Raw genomic sequence first — 26,809 nt, forward strand, 5'->3', positions numbered from 1 at the left:
GGGGACATTACGTTTCTTCCCCCCCTCCCCCCACCACAACGCATGCGTCGAAAAGTTCCACGATCCGGGTTCACTAATACAGTAATACCGACGGCGCCATTTGTTTGGACGCGCTGTAGTCATCGTTTCACGTTGGAGTAACTCGTCGCTTCGGAGCAAGAGGATCCGCGGTGGCTATGCCCGGAGGATGTCGCGACTATGAGCTGATTCCCACAATCGGAGTTCCTGATTATCATGCTGCGGGGAACAATCACAATTATCTCGCGAACCGATAGCAACGTACGGCCGTCTCGTTTTAACGGTGTTTGAACGAGCCGTGTCCCATTCTGCAAAGGGAAGGTGTCGTGAACAAGGATGTCTCTGAGCGCCAGCGCTGAGAATCTGTCGTCCGAGGGACAAGTGAGTGAATCAACGTTCAATTAGTGACGCTGAGCTTTCCACGTGTGACTCACGCTTATCGCTGCCACACCTGTTTCTTCGTACCGCAATATCTTGTCCCGTGCATTCATTTACTCCGGTTTTACCATGGTATTACTTGCATTTCGTGGAGCGAGCTCGAGTTATGTGAAAACACTCCACTTTATACAAGTCTTTGTGTTTTGGAGCAAACTTTGTTACATCTTTATTGAGCACAGTCTGATCGTTCAAGTGAAATAAACGTGGCTTTTAATTTCTCTTTATTCACATTACATAATGAAACGCATTCTGTTGATTCTTTCTGTATGCAATAATTAATCCAGTATCAAGTATTAATGTTTTTCCATCTTCAACTCTTCGCCTTCAAGCTTGCTTTACTTTTTATTAGATCAACTTTGTCGGATCCACCTCGTAGAAATGAATTTTATTTACTCAGCATTCAAAAGATATACGTTTTATATCGTTAACTGTTAAATTGGAAAAGCAAATATTCATTCAATATTATTTTGCAGATAATAGCCCGAAATTATTCTAACTCTAACGTATATATTTCAATTCTACAAATACATCTTTATGTCAAGCCTGCTTTACGAAGCGACGATTAACACAGTGGTGTTGGTGTACAGAAACTTATCTGCAAGAGATAATATCCATGCAACATGATGTTTGTAACATTTAGCAGAATAGCGAGAGATGGAACATGTGTCTGGAACTGGCGCTCGAGGGCGAACGCCTGTGCAAGGCTGGCGACTGCAAGTCTGGGGTGGCGTTCTTCCAGGCGGCAATCCAGGCTGGCACGGATGATCTGCGGATATTAAGCGCGATCTACAGCCAACTGGGCAACGCGTACTTCTACCTGGGTGACTACGTCAAGGCGATGCAGTATCACAAGTTGGACCTGACTCTCGCCAGGAATATGGGTGACAAGCTGGGCGAGGCCAAGTCCAGCGGAAACCTGGGCAACACGCTGAAAGTTATGGGCAAGTTCGACGAAGCCATGATATGCTGCAAGAGGCACCTGGAGATCTCCAGAGAGATTGGGGATAAGGTATACTTCGACAACTCTTAAGTCGGCTTCACTTGTTGCATTAAATAACTCGACTTTTAAAAGCCGAGGTGGTACTTTCTACAAATTCATCACTCGTCCGTTGCGTATTTCTTTCTACTTTGTATAAATATTTTGCAGTTTAGTTCATATTTCTAAATCTATAAATTTATAATTCTGTGCAGCTTAGCGAGGGAAGAGCCCTGTATAATTTAGGAAACGTATATCACGCGAAGGGCAAGCAAGCGGGTAGAATAGGTCATCAGGATCCAGGAGAGTTCTCCGAAGATGTTCGACAGTGCTTGCAACAGGCTGTGCGCTATTATGAGTAAGATTTTAATTAATCCGTAATTGCTGTCTCAACTTTAACATTTATATTATACATGACTCTCAATGCCTTTCGCTTTTCTACAGAGAAAATTTAGAACTTATGAGGGAACTGGAGGATTCTGCGGCTCAAGGTAGAGCATGCGGCAACTTGGGCAATACGTTCTATTTGTTGGGCGATTTCCAACAGGCCATTTATTATCACAATGAACGTTTAAAGATCGCCAGAGAGTTTGGCGACAAGCCGGCGGAGAGGAGAGCCAACAGCAATTTAGGAAACTCGCATATATTTCTAGGCGAGTTCGAAAAGGCTGCGCAGCATTACAAGTAAATATTGTGACTTTGCTAAATTAATCGCGTACCTTTATAATTTTACGTTCAAATTTTACGTATCTAGGTAAAACTACATGTTAGTGGCGATCTCATTGACTTTAACATATGTATATTGTCAAGAACGTGACTCTAACTTGCAAAAGATTTTAGCCGCTTGTTGTTTATTAAAAAGTTATCAACAAATAAAAAAAATTATACAAATGTTTAAATGCCATAATTTGTGCTTTACCGAATATAAATTCATTATTCGTTGCATAGTGGATCGGTATCTCACACGCGATATATAAAAAAGCGATCACTACTGCGAATCTGACCACACAGCTTCGAACTTATGTACACAGAAGATAAATTTGCAATTTGCAATTATCAAAAATTAAAAGTTTCGTTCAATTTTTAGGAGGACCTTAGTTCTTGCACAGGAGTTGGGAGATCGCGAAGTAGAGGCGCAAGCATGCTACTCTTTGGGAAACACGTATACTCTCCTACGCGATTACTCGGCGGCCATCGAGTATCATTTGTGGCATTTGGGTATAGCCCAACAATTGAAGGATCGCGTTGGCGAAGGACGTGCCTGCTGGTCACTGGGCAATGCATACGCCGCGATGGGCAATCATGATAAAGCGTTGCACTATGCGAATCTGCATTTACACATCTCGAAAGAGCTGGAGGATCAAATGGGCCAGGCTACCGCGCAGATGAACGTCGATGATTTACAGAAAATTCTTGGTCTAGAAAAGAGTCAGCAGGAGAACAATAAGGAAAATCTAAACACGCAGAAATCGACCTCAAACGCGACGTCGAATGTCCCGACAACTATGCCCTGTAGATATAGACTCAGACGACAAAGCATGGACAATCTCGATCTCATTAAGGTTCGCATTATTTTTTCTTTTCTTGAAACTACACTAGAATAATAAAGTTGCGGCAAAAAAATGGCTATGTATATTGTATAATATACTGTAGTTTATTTCTGTTAATCTATTTTTTTAAATCTAAAACGCAATTAATATTGAAATAATTTATATTGAAATAAAATTAAATTGGCCAAAAAATTACATGGAAAAAATTGAAATTGATTTATACGAAATATATATTTGATTTAACTAAATTAATTAACAATCGTTATATTCAATCAGCTCACACCCGACGCAAAGCAGAAAGATAAGTCGGAAATCGTGTTAGACAAAGACGACAATGTTGCGTCGCAACCTTCTCAAAAGGAGGAAGATAACTTCTTCGATCTGCTGTCCCGGTTTCAGTCAGGCAGAATGGACGATCAACGTTGCGCGCTCAACACGAAGCGCAATCCAAAATACCGAACAATCACGCCGGAAGTATCAGATATGGACGACAAGTACGTGAAAATATATTAATTCTATTCCTCTGAATGCTAATCACCGACTCATCATGATAACGCATTATATTATACTTGTTGTATCTAAGGGATATCTGACAATCTTACTTTTAGGGATGGCGAGGATTTGCTGGAATTAATCGCTGGAATGCAAAGCAAACGGATGGACGAGCAACGAGTGACCTTGCCCTATCTGCCAGGACTGAATACCAATCAGGACTCGGACGATTCCTTCATCGAGATGCTCGTTAGATGCCAGGTTTGTATCTGACTTAATGCACTGTCATGTTACTTGTTCGCATTGCTTGGAATCTTTTCTCCTGCGCACTTTATACAAAGGATAATCTGCTTTCAGAGTTCGCGTCTAGAGGACCAGCGAAGTCCTCTACCGGCTGCATCAACATTGCAGGACGCCGAGGAGGAAAGGGGCCGAAGAGCCAATGGTAAAACTCAATCAGGTTCCACCGTGCCCGAGGAGGACCTCTTCGCTCTAATCCAAAGACTTCAAGCTGGTCGGATGGAGGATCAAAGGGCTTCCGGACCCGGCAAGGCATGTTAAACCCGAAAGCAGACGGTGACTTAAGTCCTCACGATACCTTCCATTTACTAAATTCTTTCACGTATCCTCGATTATATCAGTGCTTTCGTTTGCTCGTCTCAATTTTGCTTTCTTGATTACTTAATAGAAAAGGGTTGATACTATACTTGAACGGTCTGGTTCTGATTCGAAAAGGCAACGACTCGAATCACCTAGTTGTGAGAACCAAGCACCGTGCCGGAGTGCGAAGACGTTTTTTTTTAGATGTTACCGAAAAGATAATGAGATTTCAAAATACTAGCGCTTCGTGTAAAAATGAAATATAGGTCTTTCTTGGCTATAAGATGTTAAAATTTTCAAAATGACATTTCGTTCCTACGCGCACGCTTTCGCACTGATAATTGGAGAAGAATGCCTGAAACGCGACTTACTAACTAAGTACAGTAGATGAGCGCGGAACGATGTTTAAACAGCATTGATCAAATTTAGTGGTGTAAAGGCGAGAAATCCACGTGTCACATAAAAAATAATTATTTGCTACCCTGTCACCGAAAATATGAAACCAACTGATTGTGAGATACTTTGCATAGACGTCAAGACTTAACTCAAGATACTTAGAAAGTACTTAGAAGATATATGCAGACCTTTGATATTTATCATTTGGAGAGCCATTTTTCCCTCTTTCCCTGCAAATGTGGAAATAATTAATTGAAGAAACGAACTCGTTTTTGCACTCAGGCCTTCGATTCCGTTCAGATAGACTTAATTATTCATTCGTGTAGATCGCCGCGTCTACAACGGTAAATAATTGATACTCCTGTAATCGATATTCCGTAGTTTAGCGACTGCTAGAAACCGGTTTTGCGAGAAAGCATTATAGAACAATGCAATAATGAGTTTTCAGTTGACCGTCTAGTAATAACGACTGCCGTTAGTTTCTGGCTACTTGATCGTGGAAATTATTGTATTAAGTAATACGAAACACATTCGGTGAATAAGTTATTTGCCAATCGTGAATAAGTCGCGAGTGTTATAAATGTAATGCGTTTGCACGACGATGGTCGTGATTTATGTGACATGCCAGTAAACTAGCATCGGTTTTTAGTATTATCAAGATTTTTATAATGCCTGCTTTACACGGGTCTGTAATTGCGCGTGCGAAAACAGGTTTTTCCGAACACTGCCAGTTTGAGGGCGTGAATTAGGTTTCCGGACGTTCGCGTTCGTGACAAACGCGGAGGGCCTTTCGATATTCACATTCTCAAGAGATTGTAGGTTTATTATTTTATATACACATATATATATATTTTTCATGCGTATTCCGATTTACTTCCATCTCTATAAGGAGAAGCGGGATTATTTTTTTAAAGAATATATTACGCATAGAGACGTTATACAGTGGATGAGAAAAGTATTCGCGCACCGCCAAGTTTCGCTATCAGTAGACCTCTTGATTGCTAAATAATAGATGACACCAACAAACAAATTGTGCATTGTACAAGTCAAAAAGTAAAGTGTGCATATAATCTTTTACGACATAGAATAGAATATTATAGAGCATTTTTTTCGCTCCTCTGCAAAAAGAAGTTTTTAATAATGATTGAAGTCGTATATGCGTCACTTGGCTTTTCTAAAACTTTTAGAAATCTATATTCACGCAAGATTTAGCTATTGCTATCATCAATTGCATTCTACGTGCAAATACACTTTACTTCTTGATTCACTTTCACATGTGAGATATATAATTCCTGGATTAAATATTTTTGAGGGATTTTAGATAGAGGGAACGATAGTGGTTTTTACAAATCACTGTGCATGAATATTAGTTTTTGCTTGCTGTATGTTCAATAGGACGGAAACTTGTAGCGAATATCAGTGCCAAAGATTCTCGATTACTTAAAAAAAAAAAAAAGAATCCGTTAAAAGGGTAAGAAAAGCAAGCTTATATCGACTGAATCTCTATCGCGTCGTTGTCGCACGAATTCTTTCCATGAAGGCTTATTATCGTTGTATTGTAAGTGTACTGACGATCATGTTTAATGTAATGTCTAACATTATTTCAAATTGGCGAGATGTTAAATAGTAATTCATCTCGTTGTACAATATTTATTCTCAGCGGTTAGAGAATTAGGCCCTTGCAGTGTATTTTCAATTTGAGATATGTACAATCACGGAACTTTAAAAACGTCGTATTTGTTATATGTTATATACAGAATAACTGTCAGTAGTTTAACAAACTTTTATTTAAAGACTTAAATTGCAGCTGATTAGCCGAACGTGAAGAACGTATTCAGCGCCTTATATGTTCTAGTAATAAAATATATGTATATAATTGGGTAATTCCATGCCGATTAAAACGTCGACTTAGCGACGAGCCAAATTGCAACGACGTTGTCATGCGAAAAAGGAGCTGTCAATAATATAAGAAATATAAGTTAACAATTGATTCAACAAGAGTGCAAGAATAGTGATATGTTAATTGCCGAATCGAGATCGCTATCTTTTGCTATATATTGTTATGAAATTATTATAATTGCAAAAACAATTGTACATACATGGATAGAGCTTTGATTTGGCTCAGCGGAGGAAGGGCGAAAACTATTACCTAAACCTAGACTATTAACTAAATGACAAATCACACTGATCGCAGGACTTTCGCGATCCTTCGTGGAATTTCTTTTTTTTTACCATTATTTTGCTAGAATATATTCTAGATTATAATTACTTTACCTTAATCTTTTTTTTATATATACATTCGTTATACTAGACATTAATGATATATGTTCTTCGTACTAATCGATAGGCGATATGTAACTTTTAGTTTCATGACCATCGAGATATAAATACATTCCATTCTGTCCATATATGATAGTGTATAATATATAAAGGATCAATAAAAAATATATACTTTTTGCAAAATTGACGACAATGCGTCACCCTATACAAATCTCTTTATCCCTTGAAGATGCAGCTTTCTGCAGCTTTCTTTCTATTTTTCCCCACAATATGTCGGAAAAGTCTAAAAGCTTTTTCACCGTCGAGACCAATCTTCATCCTGACGCGAACGTCGCATACGCATCGTGGCCGGAATGGAAGGATTCCGATCTGAACAACGAGAAATGGGGAGTTCCCAAAGACGGTCCCGATGGATTATTCCTGGATGCAGAGCGTGTCGCAATGCCACGGTCCTTAGAACCTGATCACTGGATACGAGCAAAAGATTTGAAGCACTTGACAGTACTGCCACTTGATATTTTGTGTATTTCGGATAACGAATATTAATTCTTTGAATGTCTTTTCTATGTTATAACTTCTAAATTAAGCCAACAGTAACACGTACGATTTATGCTGTATTAATACATAAATATGGGAAACGAAAATACCTCTACAGGCTCCTCCAACAGTATACATAACGACGGTGGAATATCCTGATTTGATTACGAACAATAAGCATTTGCTGCACAGCGAGGTATTTTTTTAGTTTTCGATGTAAAATTCAACGGCTTGCAAGTTGCTGCAGAGCGATAAACAAAGGTAATGATAATGGTAATTTCCAGTTTGTGAGATGGTTTGTGTCTGCGCTGGTAAACCTGCAATATTGCGGTTGGGAGGGTTTGGAAATCAGCGGAGAGAGCTCGAATTTCACCTGGACCGGTCGCCATAGTCCCTGGTACGGTTGGATGCACGTGTATTCCATGAATAAAGCTGGGAAGGGCGTTCAGCATCGACCCATGATAAATCCAAACGGTGGATATGACATTCGGCTCGCAATATTTTTTACATTTATATAAAAAATTTTCTAAATCCGTTGTGCACATTGTTAAATCTTAGATTCGAAAATTGATAATAATTTTTGAAAATGCAACAGATTGACAAAAACATGAACATCTTCTAGGAAAGTATATTGTAAGATTACACTGCATGGGATGCTGGCGTCACATCCTGGTGGACGACATGATTCCTGTGGATAAAAATGGCAGACCTCTTTTACCGTGCACGTCCAACAACTACGAACTATGGCCGATGCTTCTTGCCAAAGGATTGCTCAAGATTGCTTTGTTATCTTGGACCAGACACCACGAGATCGTCGATTTCCATCCAGTCGCTTGCCTCACAGGTGGACGTCACGTCCACCTTTTTCATTCTATTATTTTGTTTTTCACGAAGTAATGTAATTACTTTAGAGAAAATATTTTTCTTTAAACTTTATTAATTTTCAACGGCTTGCTATAAACAAATTAATAAGTCACATGATTGACCCTGTTGATGTCGTATTAGAAAAAGTTCGCTATATTAATATAAATTTTAATAATAACAGGCTGGACGTGCTTGACAATTAACGTCGCGCATCTGTCGTTGCAAGACAAGTGGGATTTCCTAACGAAATATTCCGAACATTTCGAGTGGACACCGCAAACAGCGCAGAATCACGTTCCAGGTGTGTCCATCGAATGTACGTGTCCACGACAATCTAATTGGCGTTCCTTCGATTACGCGTTACGTTATTCCCGTCTGTATTTCCGAGTAGAAAGTTCAGCGAATAAGACCGACGAAACAAGGAAACCCAGAGAAACTTCACAGTCGCTCGCCGCCGAAACCGAGAAACCTCAACCTATCGCGCTGTTCTTTCTCTTAGGCGACACGCGAGCACTCGGAAGCGACGCGATACCCGGCTTGTCGCCCTGCTGGGATCACGTAATCCACATCGTCCAGTCGCGCAATATTCCTCTAGATCCCAAAGACGTAAGAGCATTAAGTCTCAACTCAATTCAATTGGCTCTTATCTCTTGATAGCTATCGCGATTGATAACTTGCTGCGTAGACAAAAATAAGGGAAAAAAGTCTTAGAAGAATTAGAATGACATTCCAAATAGCACAAAAGTCTAAAACGTGTATAAAAAATATTAGAAGTATTTTTTATCTGGATTGTAACTAGCTCCAACTTAAATTGCTTTCCAAGGTAAAGCCGCCATTAGCAAAGTGGAAGTTTCATCGTTGGCTAAAATGGGCCGTTGAACAAAATGTGATTGATCCTGCCGACTATTTCGTTCCGATTCGTTACTTGAGGCTGATTAGTTCTCTCAAGGCGTCCAACGAGAGCGTTGTTCGCGATAGAAGTGACGTTGCAGGAAACTCGATCTCTTCGAACGAGATTGAGCGGTCCGATAAATTTGCTCGGAGAAGAACGAGATCTCAGAGAATATCAGACTTGCCCACCATGTCGAAAGAAGTAGCAACGGAAAATGCCAGTCAATGGATCGACTTCAACAAGATGGCTTCATACGTAACGGAGGTGCATCTGTTCTATAAGCTGGAGTACTTCCAGTGTTCGATTGAAATAACAGGCAACGCATTGAAGAAAACCAATGAGAATCATAAAGCGGAAGCAGTAAAAGCTGTTTCAAAAGAGATCAGAAAGGAGAAAGCAGGTACTTCGGTTTTTAGATAGAATTTAACGCAATACATAACGCAAAACGCTCTTAATTAAAAGAAAAATAATCAAATATCCATAATTTTTCTTACTGCAGTTTATAGAACTTTTGTTCCAAAACATTCAAATATGTAATATGCTAGCGCACTTTGAGAATTAATGCCAGAAATAGATTAAGTTTCTTTTTATATAAACAAAATGATACACAATGAGATCCAATCTTTTCAATTTCTTTTTCGGTTTGAAAATTTGCAGACTCCTACAACAGTATAGGCAAGATTCTAAAGTCCAGATACAAACCTCTGTATTTGTTCTGCGATTCTCCGAGAAAGAAGTTCTTCTTGGTTAGTCTCTGCGCCGCGCTAAAGAAGAAGAATACCGATTTGCACGAAAAAGACTATTTGATTCTGGAAAAGTACAACTGGTTCTTCATATCGGATCCGTCGAATCAATCAATAACTATTTCCACAACCGGCAACAAGTCGACCATTATGGAACTGGAAGCTGGCAGGCAACTTCTGCGGATTCACAGTCGTTCGGACTCCGGTCTAACGATTATTTCCTCGGACACGGATTTCCATCTTGGAGATCGAGCGACCGTGCAACAGCTGATGACCACGGAATCCAACAGAATCGAGCAACTGTCGAAAATAATCAGCGATAATCTCTGCAAAGCTTATCGATCGTTTGGAACAAAGGAGTACCCAAGAATGTTGGAAAATTTTTACCGAAGCTACATGCCCAGCTTGCAGTTTATTTCTTCAAGAGAAAATAAGAATTTTCGAACACTGATACACCATTTCTTCATGGAAGAACAAGTTTGTTTGATCAGAGAGATTGTTCCCGACGAAGAACACGAAGACATGTTTCACTCTTTAAGGGTATTTTTCCTAAATCCGCATATTAGATCAGAATATTTTCATTTAATGACAAAACAGAAGACTCTTCAAGACTTTACGGTAGAAAAAACTTCGAGAACATCACGCAGCAATGAAAAAGTCTTCGTCTATGATCAAGCAGCGACGACGATTCAATCCTTCCTCAAGATGGTTATCGTAAAGGGATATAAACAACTTCACAATCCTGATCACGCCCTGCATACGCAGATTCGCGAACGGCTTCTGAAGATATCCGATCTATTTGACTCATCCCTCGCAAGCCGGTTACTGAGGAACGTTATCAATCGACATAGTAGCCTGCGCGACCTGTATCCTTGCTCCGAAGACTTCGTACACGTTCTGAAAATTCAGGAGTTCAGAGACGTCCTGGGAAACGTCAGGCACGAACAGTGGTTCCCGATTGTCAGGCTCGTAGTTAAGCCTAAGCCTGCGAAGACGAAGGTTCTCGCGGCCTTCGAATTACTAATCGATCTCCCTCGTTTCGCACTGCGCGTCTTCAACAACCAAAATGGCTGCGAGATGACACGTCTCGTGAGCCACGTGGTTCCAGCTTATTACGAGTACCTTCCGGACGGTTACACAGTGTTCGCTTACGGCTGGAGCGACAGAGAGCACTTGAAAGAGCTCCATTGGACGATTCGCGTGGTTACTATGAAAGGTGAGCCAATGTTTTATCAACTGGGTGAACAACGGCCTTTGTCCTTGGAGACCAAACCACCCAGGCTGATGGTTGACGAATTATTCGGTACATATATCCCGAATGCGAGAAGTTGTATTTCGCGATGGATACTGCGAACAACTTTGGAGAGAAGCATCATTTCGATAAGATTGGCAACTTCTTACAACCTGACAGAGATCAGAATAAAAGTCACCGATGAAGATGGCAATATTTTGGTCGAAGTGAACGGCGGCTCGACCGTCTTGTTACCCTTAATGATCTTGAAGCATGCTACCATGAACGATGAAGATTACAAGACCGAAAATAAAAGCCAAGACGTTAACAAAAAGTTCGAAAATGCAGGGAAAAAAAAAAGTTTGTATTACATAGAGGCTTTCGTGCTCAACAACAGTTGGCCTCTCACAGATGTCGAGTGGACGGTCGCGAGCCAGGCAAAGGCGAAGAATGAGAGAGATATCAAAACAAAGATACAATCCGGAAATAAAGGGTTTTCAAGGTCTGGTTTGTCGACGACGAAAAAGAACGCGAAACAATTCGCGAGCGATGGTCAAGCTTTGGAAACGCCATATTGGATTCTTCAGATTGTTACTGATGCTCGGGATGCTGTAGAGGTAAGTTCATGTGGTTTATGTCCTCAATACTAAATTTCAAAATCTTAATTTTTCCTGAAACCTTTCGTATTTTTTAATTCTTTTTAAAAGATTGATTTTTGTACGAAAGCATTTGTTCGTTCGTACGTTTTTCTATCTAAATGTATGCGTTCGTTAGATCTGTGAAGACAAGAGCAGAGAGCAAGAAATAGTACTTCTGAAAGAGTCCTGGTGGTCGAAGGACCCAAATCGACTCGAATACGGAAAGGATTTGAGAGAAGCATTTTTGAAGGCGCACGCCTCGAAAATTAAACCTGACGCATCCTCGAATCGGAACGGGATACAGCTGAAATCAATAGAAGACGAAGACGCGGCGTTTTGTCTGTCGCACGCAAGGCAATATAGAACCCTGAAGCCACCGGAATCTCATCGCCATCTGTCTGCTTTGGACCTGACGAGATACGTGAGAAAAGACGAGATCGCGAAGCATTATCGGATAAAGACGAAAAGCGACGATGAAATACTAAGGAATCAACATACCGCCATCATCATCGATAGTCAGACGAATTATTCCGATTATTTGAGGAATTTGGGTGAGCTAATGAATAAGCAACTGCGGAAATACGTGAAGCGCTTCGAGAAGAAAGATGAGAATTTCTGGCAGAGAAGAACTCTCGTGGACGCTGCTTACGAAACGAGAAAGATCTACGTTAATAGTTTGATAGCCGAGAGAGCGAAAACTAAAGCAAAAGGGAAAAAGGATTAAGAAGGCTTTACCTTATAAAATGTGTGATAATTAATCGATTACGTTTACGAACATTGTGATTCAATAATTAAGTAATACATTTACAAATGACTAAGCAATTTAAATAATATAAGCTACATCGAATTAATAAATAATATATAAGATACATACATATATCAAATTGTCGACTGTTATAATAAGCAGAAACGTGCAACTTGCCGGCAAGAGCCGAACGAAATGCTATTTCAGTAGCTGCTATCGTCAAGCGCTGTTCACTCGAGAGGCACACTTGCTTCGCGTTGATGACTGTCCACGATCCACCTTTTAATGACGCCTCTCTGGCCGTCCGAGAAAGAAATAACGGCGATCCGTCCCGCCCATTTTTCATCCGGGACCAGTCCACGCGGTCTAGCAGGATTATTATGAAAACTACGAGAGGAGACGTCTATGAGAGAGGGTGCTCGGAGACGTACAGTGGGCGCGATAAACGGTCTCGAGCAGTACAAGCGATGTACTTATCATCGAAAATATTATCGTCGCTCTTCTAATCGGCGAATCAATAAACGAAACCACTTTCGATTTCAACGTCAAACTGACTACAAACTTCGATCTTAATTTCGATTCCTATATATTGTTAACTACATTGTTAACATTATTTTCGAGATCTAATTTAATTAATTGCGATCTGAGCTTCAATTTCTGTCTCAGTTTAAAATTTTATTATTAAAACTTTATCTCCTGGTGGTTTCGTATAGTTCTTCAGTTCAAATCAGCTTAGATTTTACATAGCTTTTCGATGCAAATATTGAGACACGTCGAGTCTATTGTACACGCTATACGCTGCAGCAGCTTACACGCTGATTGCAGGTGAAGCTGCTACTGCATTCAGGATCGGCGTCAGCCCAGCTAGTAATCACTGTCGATCATGTTTGTGTTAGGCGATCTTGTCTGTCGCGCAGCGAATTACAATTACGGCGTATCGCTGCATCACGCACAAGTGTGTATGTATACTCGTGTTGAATACTGTACCTGGGTATTTAACCTTCGAACGCATAACTTGAGAACCGATTTGATTCTGTTTCAAGCGTCCTGGAACTATTTCAAAAATTAGAGCAACAGATTATTTAAAAAATTCAATATATAATGAAATAAATAATAAATATGAAAATAAGTCTAATGATAAAGAAATTAATATATACGACTAATATAAAGCACAATCTTTCTTATAATAAATATTAAAATATTATCTTGATAAAAAAAATTCAAAAAATTTATCCTACTTTTTAATTTAATTACTTTGACCCTCTTTAATTTGCTAAAGATGTCTCACAATATTGATCAGGGATACTTTTGCAACCCTAAAACTTTATATGCCAAAAAACTATCAAAATATTACACACATTCACAATATAATTATAAAGCAATCTTCCATCGTGAAGTAGTATCTGATGTCCCGACATTTGACATGACATCGATGAGTCCCTATTTTGCATATAGGAGAAAACGTTCGATTCCTGGATAACCCAAGAAAAGCGAGTAGCGACGTGCTACTTGGCATGCCTCGTTGACTGTCAGGAATTCGCATTAAAAAAGTTGAATTATAAAGGGTTTTTCCCTCAGTTGCTTAACGACACGCCGCAAGTTGTATTCTTTAATCCCTGTTGTTTTTGTTAAAATAAAACGTTACAATAAAAAATATTTATAAAAGCGTCAGCATTTTCGTAATATTATGATATTACATAACATATATGCGTAAAAAGTACTACACATATTTAGAAATACTTTGCAACAGAAATCTAAAAATTCTTTTGGTATACTTTTTAGAACTTAATTAACAATTAACAAATAATAGATTTTTTATTTATGATATATAAATAATTAGATATAATATATCCTAAATAGAGAGAAAAATATATTTCATATCTTTTATAAATTTATAATATCTATATATTATATTTTAATATATATATGTGTGTGTGTATTTTATATATATATATATATATATATATATATATATATATGTAAATATAATCTTTTTATTTAATAAAAAGATAAAGTTGTGCCAGTTCAAGCGTCATGTATACTGACAATGAGACGTACGTTCATGAATCTAATGTCTATCCAAGTGTTGCTGATCAAGCGGCTGAACCCACGTGGGTACGTTACGCACCCATCGTGACGACCTCGCCGACGACAGTTCTCGTCGATGCAGAATGCGTGGATGAGGAGGCGGATTTTACCACGCGGTTCTCTCGCGTTTTATCGGGCATCTCGTGGCCTCTCGACTCGCGCGGCATACCGAGTCGCGCTCGAATACGCTTTACGCGTCCCCATTAGCCGCGCATCTCAGTTCACTCTCCCGGCTCCTTCTCTCCTCGTATGTATATAATAAATATATACATGAGGTTCACGTACACGCTGTCGCGTCGCCGCGTTCCCACCCGCATATCATCAGACCCCCGACCTCAAGGATCCTAAAGAGCCGCGCTAAACGCCGACAATGGCGATTATGTAATACCGATGAAAAGGACCAATTAATGTGCAACCGATATATAGTTCACGGTTCTTGATTCCATTAAAAATTGTAATACATTAAATATTTTAGACTGTACCTATTATTAAAATAACCTACCAAAATTTGAATTAAACAGAAGCTGAAGTCTAATATAACAATTTAATAATTTCTATATTAAACATACGATTATGTGTGTGTGTATACTATACTTATAATTTATTCCTTGTAATATGTTATACGCGATTCATGTTATCTTATTAAAAATTTCAATTATATATTATAGTATGTCATATTTTTAATGTATTACTTAAATTATAAATATAATAATTATATAGAACTATAGATATAAATTCAATTTTATTTAAATTATAAAAATGTGAATTAAAAAGTGTGAAATATGAATTAATCCAAAATTTAATAGCGATTTAAAATTAGAACTAGATAATGATTAAGTAATATAATAATTAAAATATCTATACAAAATATAGATAAATAAATATAAAATATGTATATTTGCAAATATATTATATTATTATATGTGCTATATATAAACTATTACGTGCCCGATTTGAACGGACTCCGGAAGTGTCAGCCTATTTCTGATTTTGGTCCAGTAATAACCCAAAGGCCAATGTCACCCAGATTTCTCAATCGAAGCTGCAACCTCATTCGATAACGCTAGATGAGACGTACGCAATTGTGGAAGAATGTCCAACGTTAATGAGACAATCACGAAAATTGTAAAAGCTCATCCAATATTAACTAGGAAATTACGAAAATGTGGGTAATGCGCGGAATATCTTAAGTGAATCAAGACCGCTCCTTCATTACATAATTATTCCTGATGTAACTATGTGCGCACAGTATGATAGATTACATAAGAAACAACGGAATAGAATGCAACTACCCCGAGGAATAAAATTACTTGAGAAGTACCCGCTGTCCAAAACAATAAAATATAAATCAATGTTTTTAAAACGGCACGAGTTGTATTTTTTTCGACTTACTGAATTTAATCCGCTAGCCGATAATCAAAATTTAATTTGATTATTTAATTTATAAATCAAAGGGAAATATTCTTATTTCATACTCCTCTTTTTCAGAGAGATTGAAATTAAGTATAACAAGTACCGAGGACAACAAAACATTTTCATCAGTTTTAGAAGCAATAAAACTTTCAAAGATAATAAAAAAGAGAAAGAAAGAACTTAATTCCTTTTAATTCCGAGCAAAACTCAGCTTATTGCACGGTCGAAACAGATCGTACCAATTAATAAATTGACACGAGCAAAAGAAGCTTATTACTCCCCTGACTTCCGCCAATTTCGCGCAAATCGCATTCTTGACTGATCGATCGAGCATCGGAGCGCATCCTTACGGAACATATGCACGCGTGCACGCGCGCGTGTCCGTGCCTTCACACATGTATGGTGTTAATAGCTAAGTAGAAGGGGTGGGCCCGTCTTGTTGTCGTCGTCGTCGTCGTCGTCATCATCGTCTTAAGAGGGGGGAACGAGATCGACACGATGCGTGGACCAGAGGAAGAGAAGAGAGACCGATACGGAGACAGAGAGCAAGAGATAAGGATGGTTGAAGATGTTGAAGAGAAAAAGAGAGAGAGAGAGAGAGAGAGCCCTCCCAGATGAGTTCTCTCCTCGAGTCCACAATCTACGGCTCCAGTCTCGCGTCGAGTCCCGTCGCGGCGCATCTTTCCGAGGTCCGTCTCCCTTGGGACCGATCGATTTCGAGCGGGCCGAAAGATCGATCGCCGGTCCGCCGGCAAATCGGAAGTCGCGTAGGTGTTTCTTTTCACTTTAATTTTCCCCATTGGTGACGTGGATCTTGACTTGAAAACTGTACGTTGCTTGTCTCCTAGATATTTAAATTATATGCATCGTTGCTTGATAACGCGTGAACATCGCGAAGAAATAAAGTAGATAAATTATAAAACATAAAATAAATATTTGCTTCGAAAAAATTGTCTGTTATAAGCTTGTTTTGATAATTATTATTTATTTCATATTTGAATTAAATATTTCATGTTTTAAAGCATTTGAATATATGTAACCACAGAAAAATTGCCTTGAGTTTCAAATTGATTTAAATATGTGTAATCACAAAAATAATTTTCAGTTCTTAATCTTTAAATGATCTCTCGAAGATCTTTTCTAGTCCCATACGTTAGATAGGAAAAATTGAGCACCACGTCGTCGATCGTATCATACAGATCATCATCCGCGGTTCGTGTCAGGGATTAGATCGAGTCGCGAATCTGAATTGGGGCTCGATTCGCGGAGTGCTGATCTAAGCGAGCGATTTTTTAAGAATGATCTTTGATCGCGGCACTCGGCTCGTTCACGCGTGATCGCGTGCGCCGTTGGAGATCACAACGAATACAGTTAATTCGCGATATGCGCGATCGCCGACCAGCCCACGCGTGTGTCGCAGATCTGTTAGCGCGAATATTTGCGAGCGACTCGTGCTAGTTATGGAATTATACTAGACTGCTGTTCGTTTAAACAGGTACGTCCGAAAGGGTTTGAGACTTTTTAACTCGTCGCGATGAAAATTTTATTTTTCAAAAGAAGGAGAGAATCCTTGTCTTTTTCAAAAATATTCTCCCCCTTTTTTTAAAATAAACTTTCTTGTTTTCGGGGAAAAAACTTCGAAAAAAATCTTAAAACTTCTTCGCGAAAAGAGGAAGTGTGAGACAAAAAAAAACGGATTTTTTTCTTGTTCTTTTATTCTTATAATTTGTTCGTATAAATTATTACGTAACCAAACGAATTTTTCTCGGAAATTTTCGCTTCCACGCAAAGAGAAGCTCTCAATAGGCCCGATAACGCCGTAGTACAGACTTTACGAGCTCATTCGTTACGGTGGTGAAACGCTCAAAGCTGAAACGCTCCGCTCGAGGTCCTATCTCAATTCATTCCGCTCGTAATAGGACGTGCGAACAAGGCCTGTTCTTTTTTCGTGGGAATCGCTTAAGTTTATGGAAGTTTAAAGATAGCCTTCAAACGCCAGTCACGCATTTGCGTTACGATAACGAGTAGAAGCTGCACGGGTGGCGCGCGATTTTGCCAGATACGCTCCTTTAATTAGAACCTCTTTTTTCTTCTTTTGCTTAAAAAAAAAGAAGCTAGATAGTTCACTCGGTATCAATCTTTCCAAGAAATAAACAAAAATAATTTTTTTAATAGAAAAATAATTACCATATTTCTATAGTTTTTAGATCTTTGTAAAAAAAATGAAAAATCTGCATATCTAGCATAGTAAATTGCTATTTATTCAATTAAAAAAATATTATAAAGTATGAATTCTTAAATATATCACAGACGAGAGAATAAAATTAAAGTGTTTCTAAAACACTTGTTGAATTTATAAATTATTTTCTATATTCTACGGCGTTAAAATGATGTAAATGCATTTTAGTAAAGAGATAAATTACTCGCCGCGGCAATGCGAATTTAATCGTAAATTCTCGCTTCTCGCTCGCCAAAACGCAATGGTGGATATTTATATCAGAAGATAGTTGCTTCTATCTCGTCGTACTAATTTGGCGCTTCCGGAAAGACATCACAGTCACGAGTGAGTTATCGCATATATGTTATGTTTCTCGGCGAGAATTCACGCGGTAAAATAGGAAAAGAAGGATGCATAAGTTTCGTATGAAAATTTTTCTTTCTAATTAAGCGACATATGTGTGACGCGTCAAGTAATTCTCGAACGGATTCGAGCTTAACTTCGAAATAATAAAATTAAACAAAAGCATTTGCGAAGCAGGAGGCGCTATAAAAGAGCTCGAAATTGTCTTTGTAGACGGTGAAATGATCGCGACGACTTGGGATAATTCCTCGAGATCGATCAAGGATCATGCGTGTTAGATGCGCAAGTATCGACGAGACCGCGAGTTAAGAGGATAATCCAGGATAGTGTCGAAGAAGAAATCGGATCGGAGATAGGGAGCTGCGAGTTCCCTGCACAGGATGTTCGCACTGCTACTACTGACGGCCTGGATCGTCCTGGCATCGCAATTCGTCCAGGATGGGGTAGCGACGGGGCAACGTTACACCCCGAGTCCGACCCAAGATCTGGACAATACTCTGCAATCGGTGCCACCCCTCGGGTGAGTATTTGCAATACAAGTGATCGCAAGATCGCGAAATTCTAAGCGGACTAGCTATTTCCTTTTCCAATCACAGAGTCAACGCTGCCATGAGAATGTGTCGATTAGAATCTCATAATCGAAATAGTGTCACAAATAGGTATTTAAAACACGGACAATATTTCAGGATAAGATAATTATAGGCAGCAAAAGACGTCTCAGTGTAATGACGAAATGTCACATTCAGCGTCCTTGACGAACCACGACCGGTCACTTAAAGAGATTAAATCGTCCCAACGCGCGAGAACGCGAGAACAAGCCCGGTACTTATATCGCTAACCAGCGCGGATCTCTCGCGAATGATCCCGATGATTTTCCTCGCGCGACCACCGTCCTCGTGAGTTAAATGACGCGATAACACCTAATTGGGTTATCGGAGTGTTACGTTATACGCGGCGCGCGTGAATTCTGGCTAAGCGATCGCGCCCATTTTTTCGCAACGGGAGTCAAGTCGCGCCGATAAAGTCCTGCACTTGCATGATGTTTTCGCGGCCGTGCGGAAAGCACGATGAGATAATAAACGGTATTAACCACGGTGCGCGCGCGCACGTCCATCCATCCATTGCGGTCAATTGACAATGGTATGCGCGCGAGTAAGGCAGACACATTTTTCCCCGCGTGCGTGCCGAGCGCGATTTATCCAGCTTCCTCCGGAAATTTCTGGTGACTTCCACGCCCGGAAGTCCCGGAAAATATTTAAGAAAATATTTATAACGAGACCCTGCAAATAAAATATGTGCACACATATGCTTATCTCATAGGAATGCGTTAAAAGAGAAGATTGCTTGCTTGCATAATTGCGCGAATTATCACAATTCTAATCCGCGTGGGAATATCTACGGATCTAGTCTCATGAAATAATCTCTCTCTCATGGCTGGTTTCAACACTAATTTCCATTACTAATTTTATCGTTATAATATACCGTGACTAGGATGGATGCTAATCGCGTCTCGTCGAAGCTCGGACAGAAATTAATCCGCTTACGACACGCAAGCGACAAGTTGTATGCCGCTACGAAATTATTCGACTTATTCGAATCATACACTGTTGAAAACAGAGGTCCTGTGTGTTAAAAAAAGTCCTTGTTAAAATTTTTGTGTAAAATAATCAACACATACGTGTGTAGATTTAACATATGCCTGCTATGTTAATTGAATTTTACAAATTCAAAATGTAAAATAATTAAAATAACTTAAAAAATATGTTAAAGTAACACAATTTGAACGTATTTATTAAATGTGTTAAAATTTACAGAAATAGAGTGTTGATTTTATCTTACAATCTCAACTTCAACATAAAAGTTATGTTAATTGTACACATAATTAACTTCAAATTACGATCAGAATTACATTTCCTTTCTGTTGAAATATTTTAACATGATATCAGTGTTACCACTTAACACATCCATATTATGTTAAATTAACACAAAAATTTGAGTGGACCGTTTTGGACATGTGATTTATGTTAGATTTAACACAAATTTTCCAACAGTGTACGTTATTTGATTACAACTTCTCCTACGACCTACGTAAAAGCGATATATTTACAATTTTTAATTTGCATTGGCTCTGCTGTGTGACACAGGCTTTAGAAATTATAATCTTGCTAGGCGGAGTCGGGAATATGAATAAGCTCGCTACATTATCTTTACATTTAGAGGAATACAAATGATAAATGACAAAGTTCAACGATTGTAGGGCACCCGTTATCTGTAGTTCGCTGATTACGCGTTTTACGATCCTTCGCGTGTGTTTCGTTGAGGCGGGACAAACATCGTTCCATTTTGGTTGTCGCACCTTCTCGTTTAAACTCACACACTTTCAAAGCTCCCGTACGCCCTACGCGGCGTATTTCGGATGCCTGCACGATCAAATTCAGACGGATGCCGACGATGAGATGGCAATACGTCGGACGGAGGTCCCATCGGAATTGTAGCTAATTGACGTTATGGTATTAATAACGCTCTTAAATGTCGCCGATTAAGTAACGCTATCTAAACAATGCTTTTAATTGCCTCTGACAGAACGCCCATTAATTACGTCTACATTAGCGAGGAGCTCGTTTAACCCTTCCGGTCGCGTATAATGTTCCCTTTGTCGGAACGTTCAGTTGCGGTTTAAATTGTTTGGAAATTAAAAATATATTTTTCATCGATACTTTTTGGAATTTTTAAATTTAAATTCTTGCTGCTTTTGTAATTTGTAATTTGTAACTAATAATTTTTAATCTGCACCTTGACCTACAAATAAATCAAAATACTTGTAACTCACATAATTTGAAACCAGCAATTTAGCCCAAAATACTTATATAAAAATTTGTATTTATCGAAACTTTCTAAACATAGTTTTGCGCTTTATGTCTGAAAAGTAAATCCACCTTGCATAATGTTATAAAACGATCAACTTGATGAAGAGCAAAATTGGATTAAAAAATTCGAATATACGATAAAATTGTAAGGGCCCAGTAAACTTTCACTCAGAAGCAGGCACTTCCTTCTCTTCCGTGCGAGCTGCAGCAGCTGCATTATCCGGTTGATAAACGCCGCGTCTCCGTTAATTAATTAACAGCGCGGAGATGGAATGCGGACGGGCGGGCGTGATAAGGCGGCCGCGCGCGGAGCACCCCGCGCGGAATACGATTCGCACGTTTCGCGGCACCGCGGTTTTTATCGGAGCCGCGCGAGATGACCCGTTCACCGTCATCCGGTGCGTCTATGAGCGTATTGTGCTGGGCGATTCATCATTCCGCCGAATGATGAATGATACCCTCGCGCGAAGCCCCGACGTGCCGTTCGTCGTCGTCCCCGATCGTCACTGATAACGCTCCGAGGGAGCCGCGTGAATGATCGAGCCGCGTAATCCGCGAAAAAGACGATCCCCTCGCCTGGGATGGACGCGCTGGTGCGCGACCGGCGAAGAAATATCGCCGGGCATTAGAATAATGGAACATCGCTATCGGAGATAACGTTACCGTATATAGCAAATCTAAAGCTTCCATCTAGTCTTCCAACCCCCCTACCTCTTTTTTTAAACGTCGCTCAATTTTATATGCACGTAGCATGGTGGTACGTTCTTAGACGCGCCGGGCGTTCGAGATTGGAGTTCGTAGATAAGAAGACCTCGTCACATCGCACATCATTTACGCGATCTGCTGGAGGACAGTTCAGACGTCTAACGTTGCTTTCGTTTAATGGGGCAACGTGAAAAATAAGATACAAGGTCGGTTTTAAGTCTAACGGGATCGCCACTTAAAATTATCCATGGTTAGTTCAAAGTACTTAGGCTGATTTAAGCCGCGTATTACGCGACGCCGGCGCGGCAGGAAGTGAAGAAGCAATTCCTAGGGATGTAGAGGCGGTTTAGCATTAGAGCTGCTGTCGCAACCTTTAGCGCGACTCCGTGACGAGGCGCCGTTCATATTTTATCGATCGTCTGTTAATTGGTTTAAAACGAAAAAAGGAAGACAGAGAAAAAAGGGAAAAAGAAAGAAAATGATCGACATGTCAACTCGAGTTTCTATAAAATAATAAATGAAACAGAACCAACATGATAATCAATTACAGAAAATCTTGGTAACCTAATAATAATAATAATAATAATGTAAATTTTGTATATTTTTCAAAACTAGATTTATTTTTGTACTTTTTACGTTTAATATTTTTTTTTGCTCGCCTCGTATCGCCTCCCGTTACACTTTGAGCTTTATTCGAAAATGAGACACTCATATTTCAACACCTGAAGGCACTAATCTTGGAGAAAATTTTGTTACGAGTGTACAGGAAGCAACGTCGAAGTAATGAAGCTGTCAGCAACCGAAGGTTGTTAAACCTAACCGACATGCACTGTGTAACGATAAGAAGCACGTCACGTATCAAGCTGTTTTTCCGTCGCTCATCGCGCCGACTAATTTTGATTTAGAGCGTAATTTAAGATCGTTACTGTCCGCGCGCGATCGTAATGCAATAATTTCCGACGTGAGGAGACAAATGATTACGGCGAGTCGCGCCGCGCCGGGATTGCGATGCCGTGGGCGAAGTTCCACAACCCGGAAGTATTCCGGGGTAGTTTTGCTAACTTAAAAGTTTCGAGATTCCACGATTTTAGAGAGACGTCACTTGACGCGGGACGAATTTAGGAATATCGCGGTATCGGTGCTCGATGTCTTCGAGCACCGATGTAATTGCCGTCGTGTCGCAACACTACGCGTCGCGACCAATTGCACTTGTGACACAACGCTCGTTTAAGGAGGACTGCAAACAATTGCCCGCACTGTGCTTTTTGCGGTGGCGCGTGAAACACTATTGTTTGCTCGCCCCTAATCGCGCGATGGGAAAACGACCGCTTTTGATCGCCTTAATGTTAATGGCCCGCAATTCGCGCTATTTGTTTCGAAGCTATTGTTATAGTTTCCAATTGGACACTCTCGCAAACAGTTAATCACCCGCATTAATTAGGTCTATGTTATCCAGATGCTCGTCGTTTATACGACTCCGCATTATTGTCCATCACACTATTAATTCATTATAGATAATAATGATTAATAAAAAATTAATCAATTTATGAAAAATGCTGATATTGCATTGATATCGGAAAAAATATATTAATATTTAATCAAGTTGTTTCTCGCGGGACAGTTTGAAACGTCCACTCGAAAAAATATTGCGATAAATAAACTCAAATCAAATTCTAAAAACTAAAAATGTTAAAATTATGAAAAATGAGAAAAGCGTAATGAAAATGCGACTTGCGTTTCCGTCAGAGAGATGTGAGCGCGAGCGCGAAAAGATCTTCAAATAAAGATATCGGCCGATGAACACACGTTGCGCATTGATTTCAGGGCTCGTTAGGACACGTTATCATTACAGGCGGGTGTTAAAATTACACCCTGCCGACACGGTTAACGGCACGGCCACGTGTTGATCGGCGTGCGATCGGACACTGCGATACAAGTTCGATTGGTGGGCCAATCTCCCAAGGAGCATCCCATTTACATACAGATTGGATTAAAGCTTTCGGGTTGGGAGGTGATGATCGACCGCATCCTCGTAATTCCGCCGCCAATTATCGTTATTATTATTATTACCACTCGAGCGCGGGCTTCGCTATAATTTTCCAATTAACGACGCGTATCAAAGTTAGTCATCTCGCCGATTTCGAACGTTTGCCGTTGATGACAACCGGCGTTTTAACGGGATTTTATCGTCGTCGAGGAAACGATAATAAGAGCGAAAATACAAAGAGAGACGGATTCAAGCGGGGTTCACCGGGATTCACCGGGTGAGAGAGATTTACTCCTTAAACGAGTTTTCGGGAAAGAGTTGAGCAAGCTCTTTACGATACCAAATTACCTAAATGGCGCGGTTGCTTTTCTTTTTCGAAATTCAGGAATGCCACACGAGATCGTTCACCGGCGTAATCGCGCGTGTAAACATCCGTCAGGTATAACACCCCGAGCAGTTAGTGGGCCACTGTTTGAGCAAGATTGCTTCATCACGCGCTGTGCACACACGTTTAATATCGCCTTATTACAAGCGCGCCCGCTGTAATGCCCCCGCCCGTGGAGAGACGATACGCGCCAGGCGTGTAAAACGCGTATGTCAGAAGTCACGGAGGAGATATAAGTATATACGCGCGAAAAGGAAGAGCGCGAAGGAGATGCCAGACACGCGAGACGCGAGTGCATGCATTAATCTCTCTCGCGCCAGCGAAACGAGAAACGAAGCGCGGGACGAGTTGCCGCGTCTCTCGGAGCCCCGCTAACGCACGAAGGGCACGCGAGGGAATGCAAAGGCCGGCCGTTTGCAGCTGGAAGAACCTCCGCGCGATCTAGAGGGATCTTAAAATCGCGGAATCTTGGATTTTACCTCCGGAACTCGAGTATTCCAGCGGAATGTCCCAGACGCGATAAAAAATTCTGGAAGAAAATTCTCTCTACGATCAAAGAATCGTCAAATTGATGGACCTCGGAGTTCAAAGTCCTCCGTACCGCAGCCCTACAAACCGTGTTAGATAACGATCGCGTTATCGCCGCGCGATAAAAAATGGCGTGACGTGAAAGAGAGCCGGCGCAATGCTTGTAGCGTTCGCGCGATTGCGGCGGTCGAGGGGGCCTTTAAGTGGCGGCGTTTAAAGCCACGGTTAGGAGGCAGCTGACGTTAATTACAAGGCGCCAGATGTGAATGGCCGCCTTGTTCCGAGGTGGTACTCCGCTCTCTTTCCATTCTTCCTTTTTCTTTTTCTGTATCTCTCTCGCTCTCTCTTTTACGCTCATCTCTTCATTCTCTTCTTGCGCGTGCCACGATGCCGCGGAAACGCCGCGTTTCCGCCTACGGCGCCTCTTCAAGCCGGCGCCATAAAGAACGACCTATGACTCATGATTAATCCCTACTTTCATAACTTCGGAAAATGATAAAGAAGCTCTTCGCGATTTGAGAAAGTTCATAAATTTTTAGGAAATTTCAACAAAGTTAGAAAAGATGTTATACAAAACAACAGTCTCCTAGTTCTGTAATAATTGTACGATTTACTCATTTTAATAAGTAACAATAAACTTTATATTTGATCATAGATGTGTTAACACGTGACACTGTTTCGTTATTTCTGTTAAAAATTTATATAAGTAGTCCGATTTCTCTTTTAAATTTCATTATTATTTTTATTTAAGTTTATTTATAATACATATTATATTATTTATAACGTATATATTTAATATATTATATATAATTTTTATTTGAATATTTGAATACCTTAGCTTAGATTAACTCACTCTTCGTCTCTTTCTAAGGGGGACGTTAGAAGGAGACGAAGAGTGAGTTAATCTAAGTTTAAAAGTTAACCGACACTTGTGAAACTGGGCCTAAGTTTAACATCACTGTTTCCTTAAAAAAAACCATTTCTTAATCTCAAACGTAAACTTAATTAAACATTAACATATTTTTCTAAATAATCAAATAAATCTTATATTTATATAGAAACTGGAAAATATACTGAAACATATTGAAAATGCTTCTAGGCCGAACGTATGCAGATCGAGGTATAAAAATTATTGCTGTCCGGGATGGTCGAAGAAACTGGAAACAGGCCTGTGTGTCATTCGTAAGTAAAAGCGATAAAATTTTATTAAAAATTCACAATATATTGTATCATTGGAGAGTAATCGAGACGGCGACACAATGGGAAAACGTGAAAGAGAACTAGCTATGAAATAAAATTCAATAAAAAAAATAAAAAAAATTGCTTACGAGCTAAATTCACAAGGTACATACGATTGTTTTATTCTTCCTTAAATTTTATAATAAATTAATTAATATTACATTGTATCGTAATTACATTATTCTTATATAAAGAAAGAAGTAGAATTTAAAATATATAGTAATACCTAAATTGAATAATAAAGCCATATTATATTGACAATAATAAAGTAAGCAACGATCCAGGACATAATGACCCATATCCTTACGATCCTATAGAGCAATCGAACCTCCCGCGACATACTCGCGGGATGGAAAGCGGTTATTAATATCGGGGGCAAGAGGAATCACCTATCATTACCGATACTGCCCGGGAATGATAACGATCGATGCAATTACGTAACGGACAAATGGGCATTTATGCGACACGAACGGTCGCCTCGAATAAAACTGGTTTAATGACCTGTTATGCGCTTCCTGTTGATCGCATTGTCTGGCGATGTGGCCGCACTTCGCTCGTGATCTGCATTCCGGTCCTCACAATTTCCGGGTGTCTGACAATGTTATTGACAGAGTAA

At 39.8% G+C, this 26,809-nt stretch overlaps 3 protein-coding genes across 7 annotated transcripts in view; all 3 read left to right on the top strand.

The window, feature by feature from the left end:
- Positions 1–85: 85 nt before the first annotated feature.
- Pins (G-protein-signaling modulator pins) lies at positions 86–6,937 on the top strand. 2 transcript variants are annotated; one of them, XM_071792936.1, is made up of 8 exons: positions 86–399; positions 1,100–1,465; positions 1,648–1,790; positions 1,877–2,116; positions 2,520–2,994; positions 3,259–3,476; positions 3,591–3,735; positions 3,832–6,937. In XM_071792936.1, exons 1-8 carry the CDS (start codon positions 355–357, stop codon positions 4,033–4,035), a joined length of 1,836 nt encoding a protein of 611 aa, XP_071649037.1. In that variant the 5' UTR covers positions 86–354; the 3' UTR covers positions 4,036–6,937. The 2 variants fall into 2 exon arrangements, with proteins under 2 accessions (XP_071649037.1, XP_071649036.1); XM_071792935.1 differs by having other exon boundaries at positions 87–399; positions 1,097–1,465.
- An 83-nt stretch (positions 6,938–7,020) lies between these two features.
- LOC139821434 (androglobin) lies at positions 7,021–13,648 on the top strand. The gene is made up of 10 exons (XM_071792433.1): positions 7,021–7,251; positions 7,406–7,483; positions 7,572–7,761; positions 7,910–8,131; positions 8,333–8,452; positions 8,543–8,757; positions 8,975–9,451; positions 9,543–9,576; positions 9,701–11,634; positions 11,792–13,648. Exons 1-10 carry the CDS (start codon positions 7,021–7,023, stop codon positions 12,377–12,379), a joined length of 4,089 nt encoding a protein of 1,362 aa, XP_071648534.1. The 3' UTR covers positions 12,380–13,648.
- Positions 13,649–16,556: 2,908 nt separating this feature from the next.
- The window catches only part of LOC139821724 (fibrillin-1), a 28,944-nt gene continuing 18,691 nt past the window's right edge, over positions 16,557–26,809 (top strand). Inside the window, exons 1-4 of one of the 4 annotated variants that reach the window (XM_071792998.1) lie at positions 16,566–16,729; positions 17,035–17,396; positions 18,696–19,002; positions 26,054–26,136. In XM_071792998.1, the coding sequence (XP_071649099.1) occupies positions 18,863–19,002; positions 26,054–26,136 (223 nt within the window). In that variant the 5' untranslated portion in view covers positions 16,566–16,729; positions 17,035–17,396; positions 18,696–18,862. Of the gene's footprint in view, positions 16,730–17,034; positions 17,397–18,695; positions 19,003–26,053; positions 26,137–26,809 lie in introns of all 4 variants that reach the window. The other 3 variants (XM_071792999.1, XM_071793002.1, XM_071793000.1) reach the window with 3 other exon arrangements.

Source organism: Temnothorax longispinosus, chromosome 11, assembly GCF_030848805.1.
Source record: "Temnothorax longispinosus isolate EJ_2023e chromosome 11, Tlon_JGU_v1, whole genome shotgun sequence".
NCBI classification, from domain to species: Eukaryota; Metazoa; Arthropoda; class Insecta; order Hymenoptera; family Formicidae; genus Temnothorax; species Temnothorax longispinosus.

What these genes read in the sequence shown, in the direction of transcription:
- Pins (XM_071792935.1), top strand. Translation starts at nt 355, where the DNA reads ATGTCTCTGAGCGCCAGCGCTGAGAATCTGTCGTCCGAGGGACAA. An exon ending in CAGGCTGTGCGCTATTATGA is followed by an intron (nt 1,791 to 1,876) that starts GTAAGATTTTAA and finishes GCTTTTCTACAG; the next exon opens with AGAAAATTTAGAACTTATGA. An exon ending in GTATCAGATATGGACGACAA is followed by an intron (nt 3,477 to 3,590) that starts GTACGTGAAAAT and finishes TCTTACTTTTAG; the next exon opens with GGATGGCGAGGATTTGCTGG.
- LOC139821434 (XM_071792433.1), top strand. Translation starts at nt 7,021, where the DNA reads ATGTCGGAAAAGTCTAAAAGCTTTTTCACCGTCGAGACCAATCTTCAT. An exon ending in AAGATTTGAAGCACTTGACA is followed by an intron (nt 7,252 to 7,405) that starts GTACTGCCACTT and finishes ATACCTCTACAG; the next exon opens with GCTCCTCCAACAGTATACAT. An exon ending in TCCAGTCGCTTGCCTCACAG is followed by an intron (nt 8,132 to 8,332) that starts GTGGACGTCACG and finishes TAATAATAACAG; the next exon opens with GCTGGACGTGCTTGACAATT.